This window comes from Physeter macrocephalus, chromosome 21 (assembly GCF_002837175.3).
Source record: "Physeter macrocephalus isolate SW-GA chromosome 21, ASM283717v5, whole genome shotgun sequence".
NCBI lineage: Eukaryota > Metazoa > Chordata > Mammalia > Artiodactyla > Physeteridae > Physeter > Physeter macrocephalus.
This window is the reverse complement of record NC_041234.1, coordinates 30,510,223-30,518,780: the sequence shown is the minus strand read 5'-3', so window position 1 is coordinate 30,518,780 and position 8,558 is coordinate 30,510,223. Positions and strand designations below refer to the sequence as shown.

At 42.0% G+C, this 8,558-nt stretch overlaps 1 protein-coding gene across 1 annotated transcript in view; it reads right to left on the bottom strand.

Moving 5' to 3' along the window:
* AKAP4 (A-kinase anchoring protein 4) overlaps positions 1–8,227 on the bottom strand; it is a 19,777-nt gene extending 11,550 nt beyond the window's left edge. The window contains 1 exon segment of the mRNA XM_024116893.2: positions 8,180–8,227. Within this exon segment, the coding sequence (XP_023972661.2) occupies positions 8,180–8,227 (48 nt within the window).
* Between the last annotated feature and the right edge of the window lie 331 nt (positions 8,228–8,558).

The window sequence follows — 8,558 nt, the reverse complement described above, 5'->3', positions numbered from 1 at the left end:
CCCCTTTAACCTCTAGCTCCCTCCCTCCCCCCTCCCTCCATTCTCCCTCCTTCCCTCCATTCTCCCTCCTTCCCTCTCTCTCCCTCCCTTCCTCTGCCTCTCTCTTCCTCTCTCACTCTCAACATTTTAGTAACAACTATCATCTGGTGGCTAGCCTTTCACAGGATACTACTACATTTTGACATTTTACCATTCCCCCTACCCGCCTCCATCTCATTCCCCCAGATCTTCTTGGACTCTCCCTTCAGAAATTCCCCCAGATCTTCTTGGACTCTCCCTTCAGAAATCTCTAGAAATCCCTGAAAAAGTTTTAGGAAGAGGTTTTCCACATCCTCAGAAGAGGAAGTTTCTTTTTTTCAAGAGCTAGAGATCACTAGCCTAGAGAAAAAGAGGGGGAGGCATAGAGGTCCCTCATGTGAGTTGGATATAGCCTCAGTCCAAATCCTAAAAAAAACTGTAAAAACTAAAATTATGAACTTATTACCTTGATAATGAAGTTGTTTTAGACTTTGGATGAACATGTGCCACCTAGAAGGGAGATGTGCCCCTTGAGATGGAAGTGGGCAATACCAAGTTCTTGGGCACCTGCTGCTGGCTGCCACCCCATCAACTGTTGGATGAGACTGAAGGAGCCAGGCTCTCCTCGCTGCTTCTGACCCTGGCACATGATAACAGGGTTTGTTGGGTCATAATGCCTGAAACCGTAGTAACCTTAGCAAAGGGTGGGAAGGCTGGCAAACTCAGTAGCCCTTCTCATCAAAAGCACATCAGGCTGTCTGCTGTACATTTTTTCTGTTCTGTCTAGAAGGGTACACATATTTCGTTTACATTTTGTCCAGCTCACAACTCCTTAAGACCTCCCTTCTCATTACTCTTCAGGCTAGACTTCCAGAACAATCTAGTCATGTTAGTTACCGGTGGAGGTCTGTATTTTTCATATACAGAATGACCACGAGTCTCTGAATAAAACTATTAATTTTCACATCTTAACTTATTTCTCTTTGGGTTTCCCTCTAGATATTTAGAGTTATGTGGCAAGAGATCTTTGGATTTATGTAGAAACAGAGAAATTTTAAAGTCCTTTCTGGGTATCCTGAATAAAAATATGAAAGTAGAAAGTATGAGGCTGCATTAGCAGCTTCTGTAGTTTTACCTCATCATCAAGACACCCCCTTGGCTAGTCAAAAAGAAGTCAGAAGATGGCCCTACCTTTGTAGTATCAGAGTAGGCTATTTCGTAGGAACTTGGAATGATTTTTTCTTGTACATTTGGATGCTGTGATGACCCTTTCAGTCTGACTCAAGATGTTGCTGCTTTCCTCAACCCTCCAAACTATCCTAAAGACTTGACTGCCAGTTGGTACCAGAACTTCTACTTCATGACATCATTCTTTCTATAGAGAACAGTGACAGCACAAAGACAGGGGCTCTATCCTTAGGATTCCGGGTGTCTAAGTGGTCCAGCAAGCTTTAACCTTTATCATGAGACATAATTAGCCCCCCTGCCAAAAGCCAATCCACTTAGGTCAGGGACAGCCTTTCACAGACGCCTCAAGCCATGAAAAGACCTGAGCCCCACTTATTCTTTTACATTATGGTCAGTGCTAGATGGCTGGTTACAGTATTCCTTAAAGCATTATCCATTACACTTTGAGATGCCTTCAGTTTAGCCCCAGTTTGGAAACGTTAGCCTATAACCAAATGCTCTCATTGTGCCCAAGTCTCATCTTGTTTTCTCCTTGTCCTTCCTTCACCTGCCTTCATGTTAACCTCGTGTGAATAACTGTATCTGAATTAAAAATCAGCTGAGATGACCACCTAAATCATAGGGTTTCATATCCTTGGTTCTACTTCCATTTCTTCTTTTATCTGTTACCCTAAAATTACATGTCTTAACCGTCCTGTACAGTTTTGACCTTGTCAGTTCATGGCATCAGAGACAAACAAAGCTGGACCTTTGTTAAAGGTGGCAAGACCTATTTTATTCGGGCTACTGAAGTAAGGGAGAGACTTCAGATGAACGGGGCTCAACTCCACTGAAACAAAAGGCTTGTTAAATGCTGGGGAGCGCTAAAGGAAAAGTGCTGAGGGAAATTTTGGGGGTGGGAGGTTGATCAATGTGATCAGGGCATCTGTGTTTGCTAACTGGTACTTAACAAAGTTAGGTTCCTACCCTTTCATAGAGACTGAGAGATAGGAGCCCTATCTTTCTTGATGATTACATTTCAAAGGGATGACTCCCAGGTCTCTGAGAAAGATTTTCCTGGGTTGTAGAAGATACATCTCAAAAGGACAGAGAAAGGATTTACAATCAGAAGTTTTCTAAAGTAAATGTTCTGAGAAAAGGGAGGTCAGGGGGCTATAGTCAAGTTTTGGCTGGAATAAACAGTAAATCTTTTGGCACTTTTGAACTTTCTCAGGCAGGCTTTTGGCTCTGGACGCGCAGGCTCAGCGGCCATGGCTCACGGGCCCATCCACTCCACGGCATGTGGGATCTTCCCGGACCGGGGCACGAACCCCCGTCCCCTGCATCGGCAGGCGGACTCTCAACCACTGCGCCACCAGGGAAGCCCAGGCAGGCATTTTAAAGAGGCTGGGGTCATCATCCTAGGGACATGGCCTTGAGGTGACAGAAACTATGCTGGTGTTTGTTCAAGTCTCTTAATCTCTTAATGTAGGGAGTGGATGGAATTGTGCTGAAAGTTGTAGTTCTTATAAGGCCAAGGTTGAGGCCTAGTTGAGAAGGCAGCTCAGAGGAGCCTGACTGTATCAAATCAACATGTTGTACACCTTAACTATATACAATTTTTATTTAAAAATAAGTTTGGATCAAGGAGGGTGGCTTTGTCCGTGGTGATGAGTTAGAATACATAATACAGGACCTGCTTTTCCTATACCACCCATTTGTCAAGGGGAACTTTTGATGATTAAAGAAACAGTTGGAGCTCCTCTGTCTGGCTCATGTCTGTGGAATAAGAAGCAAAGAAAGAAAATGTTTATTTATTCTTCAATCACAAGAATGTATACCCCTAAGATAAAAGCAAATAGACAACAACCACCAAAAAACCAAAAATCCTCTGTCTCCCAGTCCAGAAGGGAACAACTGTGATCCTGGCCTGGAAAATGTCTTACCATATCCCCTAACTGACAAAGAGAGAACTATTATGGATGATTAGAGGCCTGTCCTTTGGCACTCCAATCCTGTCATCTTGGAAGCTAACCAGGAGCAAACAAGAGCAGCTTTTGAATTGGATGGGAAACCAATAATGAAATGTAAGGAGGTTTAGTCATAGGTTACAGTGTATCCACTGCCTCTTCTTTCTCGCTGCTGGAGCTCTCAGACTGGCCTGTACTGACTAGAGATGGGGATAGATGGGGGAGAAGGGATAGCCAAAGAGTTAAAAGAAGGAATATGGGGGCTTCCCTGGTGGCGCAGTGGTCAAAAATCCACCTGCCAATGCAGGGGACATGGGTTCGAGCCCTGGTATGGGAAGATCCCACATGCCACGGAGCAAGTAAGCCCGGGCGCCACAACTACTGAGCTTGCGCTCTAGAGCCTGTGAGCCACAACTACTGAGTCCACATGCCACGACTACTGAAGCCTGCGCGCCTGGAGCCTGTGCTCCGCAACAAGAGAAGCCACCGTAATGAGAAGTCCGTGCACCGCAATGAAGAGTAGCCCCTGCTTGCTGCAACCAGAGAAAGCCCGGGTACCGCAACGAAGACCCAATGCAGCCAAAAACAAACAAACAAACAGATAAATAAATAAATAAAAAGAAGGAATATGCTTTGTTAGTGTGCGTGTATGTGTGAAGTAGTATGCACCTAGGTTAACCTTTAAGAGCCAAACACAGAGATGTTAAACACAGAAGCTTTGGTTATCATTTTTTCCCCTAATCATCATCTGTTTTCTAACCTTGTTTATTCTACCCAAACATCTCTTCCACACAAACTTGTGAATAATTATACAAGTCAACACTTTAAATATGCTTTCAGTTTGCATTTGGTTTGAAAGACCTATTAAGATAATAAAAATGGGACCTGTGTCTGTAATGTAATTATTATGAATAATGGCAAAATGAAATTTAAATGAGTTGAATGATCAGCCTACATAAAATCACTTTCTGCCTGTTAGTCCCACTAAGGATCTTCCGGACTCAGATTTAGCCTACCTAATTTAGTTTATGTGATGACACAGTGACCATTTGGAAAATGGGCCGTGATGCTAATGATTATCAGACATTATTTATTGTGGACCAATACAAATGGGAACTCCACTTCTTTTTCTCCTGAATTGTTTTCCAGCCATGAGAATACACAATGTCATTTAGAGTAGCTTCATGCAACCACACTAAAGTGAGAAATTAGATAGCTATTCTGAACATCTCGGCAATGGTGCTGCATAATTACTTCTGTCAAGTATTTATGTTATGTCTGTACTGTGCATATCTGTCTGTCCTTTCCTATGAGTGATTGAAGCAGTGGAGGGAGAAAATAAAAGACTCTTTAAAAGCTATAAACATTCTCATTTTTTAAATTTCAGAGGGCAGCTGTTAAAGGAAAGCAGACTCAGATATGTTGGGATTTCCTTTTAGGTAGGGACTAAATTAGGCAGCTAAGGTCTGTTCTATTGCCTTGTAGAAAATGACTTCACAGCTATTTTTGAGGCGTGGGCTTGGCTTGGCAGTGGCCATTTCTAGTCAGGCCCCACCCTCTTATAATTGTGAAATTTCCCTCCTGTGATTTCCTAGAACACTTGTTTATCATCTGTATAATTCATCTAACATTGACTAGATCTGGCCTCCTAGAGTTAATTAACTTTCCCTATTCCTGGATCACCTACATTGAAAGCCTGGAGGGCAGGTTTTCTGTCTCTCTCATTGTATCTGCCACACTACTGGGCACACAGCTGGGCTCAAGAAACAAATGATGGCTTTGGAATTTCAGGCAGGAAACAAGTCAGAAGCCACAAAATCATGGAATTTGTAATAATGAAAAAAAACCTTGGTTAGCTATTTGAGGGGGCAGCCTTCTTCTTCGAGCAATAATTCTTACACTTCAGCGTGCATCAGAATCACCTGAAAGGCTTGTTAAAACAGTTGGGGAGCTCCCAGGATCAGGAGGGTAATGTACCTGAAAGGGGCATGAAAGTTCTGCGCACACCTATCCCCACCCCATACTTTGCCCTGTACATCCCTTCTTTTTGGCTGTTCCGGAGTTATAAACCAGTAAATGTAAGTAAAGTGTTAAAAAAACCCAAAAACTAAAAACAGATAGTTGGGTCCCAACCCAGAGTTTCTAATTCTGCAGGTCTGGAATGGGGCCTGAAAATTTGTTTGGTACTGTGTTTTGTATGCATTATCTCATTTAATTCTCACACAATCTTCTGAAATGGGTACTATTTCGATTCCTATTTTATAAACGGGTAGCTGGAGCAGAGAGGCCATTTGATTGGTGGTCTGGCACTGGCCACTACCATCATCTTGGAGGGGGGTGTCTGTGTGTGTGAGCAGAGATTAGTACTTTCTTCTCGGGTCCGAAGATGCAGAAGAGAAATTCCCTGAGAAGAAAAGTATCCAGGGTATCTACTCTGATCTTTTGGCCCCATCTGGTGGCTTCAGGTCTGACTGAACCAAGTGCTGCTCCGTTATCTCCCCCTGCTGGTGAGAATTGTGGGGTCCAATCGCCGGCCTGGGAGATCGCTTTTCGTGAGGCGGCTTTTTCTGAAGGCGGTTATACTGAGGAGATTATCCTGAGGCGTTTTTTTCTGAAGGCGGTTATACTGAGGAGATTATTCTGAGGCGGTTAGTACCCCCCCAACCCCCAGCCCCTCTTCCGTGTGTGTTTGTTTTCTTTGTTTTGTTTTTTTTTCCGTTTCTGATTGGTGGGGAGCTCCTATCCAATGTATAGCTTTATTCCAACCCCTCTGTGGCTTGTTAAAGGTACAACATATTTTCTAGGTATTAAAAGAGCCTTTTGCCTTATATATATATAAACATATAAATATATAATTATATCCCGTGTCAGAGCTGGAGATGTTGCTGAGGGAACTCGGCTGTTAATCGGATTTTTTTTTTCCTGTCAAACCCACAAACTTGTCTCGAACATCTGACAAAGAAATACTTAAATACTTAAATATTTAAATACTTAAATTATTAGCTGGTGGCAGAGTTTTTACCCTTCCCTCCAGATTGTATCATTATCAGCGAGTGAATGTTTTAAACAAAGACCGTGGAGGAGAGGAAGGGGAATCTGGGAGCACGAAGCCTCTCAGGTTCCTTCACAGCCCTTGTAGCAGGTCCCCACCTCCCCCAACAAGCACACTTAAGGATCATTAAAATAGGATGAAGACTACCCTAAAATAGGATAAAGACTGCCCTAGTCTTCAGCTTTGCGGTGTAGTGTGGCCCCGTGGGGCTATCACGGTTAGACCTTCTGTGCCTGTCGCTTTCAAATCAAGATGGCAATGGGGGTAATGAGTTCCTTTGGCCACTAGGAGGTCGCAGCTGCTTGGAAAACGTGTTTGCACACAGTACAAATATCACCCCCGTACACAAGCCCACTTTGCCAAAGCGTTCCTCAAATTCAAAGGGAAATTGGTGAGTCCTTCCTGCTAGAATCACTCCCCATCCTAAAAACTGCATGTTTGTGTATGTTATATTTATTGATATATTTCCTTAATGGCCCTATCATAAAGATGTGTATAGGTTCAAGGAAAGCAGTGACTGTCCAGCTCTGTAGAGAACCTAACAGGGCCTCATGTACTTAGCCACTCAGTAATCAGTAATCACTTTTGGTGATGTCGGAGTGATTATGACAATAGCGAGGGTGTTACAATAATCACTCAGCATGTGTCCTCTGAAGTCCTTCTCAGTTTTATATTCACCTTGCTTTGGGGCTTATCACACTGCCTTGTGTTATAGTTATTTCATTAGGAGCTTTATCTTTCCAAATACAGAAATGCTTGAGGAGAATGGCTGTTTTACTCATTTTCATTTACCCTGCAAGAAATAGTACTAGGTTGGTCTATATTAGTGAGTGCTTAAGGATATTTACATAACTGAAAATTAGTGTGTACACCTGAAACTAATATAATGTTATATGTCAATTCTATCTCAGTAAGAAAAGAAAGACAATAATTGGTAATGGTTGTTCAAGAATTGCTATGCCCAGAACCATACAGAAGTGCCTGGCCACGGCCAAGAATACTGGATCATGTTGGTCCAAACTGCCTGGCTTATTTCAATACCTTGCTAACTGGTTCCACTGAGTTTTTCCCTTGCCACTCTTCAACAGAATATTTTTAGAAGAACAATATATTTTATTAGCTACTGTTATTTCTTATGACAGCTTTATTGAAATGTAATTCACCTAACGTGTACAATTCAGTGATTTTTAGTATACTCACAGAGTTGTGCAACCATCATCATAATAAATTTTAGAACATTTTCATCACCAAAAAAAAAAAGAAACCTCATCCTGTTTAGCTATCACACCTCAGCTCCCCCAACCCTATACCTCCTCAGCCTTAGGCAGCCACTATTCTACTTTCTGTCTCTATAGATTTGCCTATTTTGAACATTTAATATGTGGAATAGTACAATATGTGGTCTTTTGTAACTGATTTCCTTCACTTAGCATAACGTTTCTCAGTAAAGAGTTGTGACAACATGTGTGAAATGTTGTTTTGTGAAGGAAGCTCATTAAAGACTCAGTTATGCAGGCACCCTCTGCCTATAGCACATACCAAAAGTCCAGAGTCCCAGGAGGAAAGCTGGTGTTCATCAATTGAAATGTAATTCACCTAACGTGTACAATTCAGTGATTTTTAGTATACTCACAGAGTTGTGCAACCATCATCATAATAAATTTTAGAACATTTTCATCACCAAAAAAAAAAAGAAACCTCATCCTGTTTAGCTATCACACCTCAGCTCCCCCAACCCTATACCTCCTCAGCCTTAGGCAGCCACTATTCTACTTTCTGTCTCTATAGATTTGCCTATTTTGAACATTTAATATGTGGAATAGTACAATATGTGGTCTTTTGTAACTGATTTCCTTCACTTAGCATAACGTTTCTCAGTAAAGAGTTGTGACAACATGTGTGAAATGTTATTTTGTGAAGGAAGCTCATTAGAGACTCAGTCATGCAGGCACCCTCTGCCTATAGCACATACCAAAAGTCCAGAGTCCCAGGAGGAAAGCTGGTGTTCATCAGAAACCATGTTGTTTGCACAAACAGTTAAAGTACAGTGAGCTATTCTTATCAGTTAGGGTGGAGGGAACCCTCCCCAAATTCAAGTTCCCAGATCCTAGCCAAGGGCCAAACTTGCCAGCAGGATTTTCAATTGATAGTATTCTCAGGGCCTGCTATGTTAACTTTTTGCTATACAGATTTTGATAGGGATTGCATTGATTCTGTAGATCAATTTGAGGAGAATTGCCATCTTAACAATATTAAGTATTTCAACAAATGAACATGGGATGTCTTTACATTTATTTAGGTCTTTAATTTCTCTGAGTGATGTTTTGTGGTTTTCAGTATGCAAGTCTTTT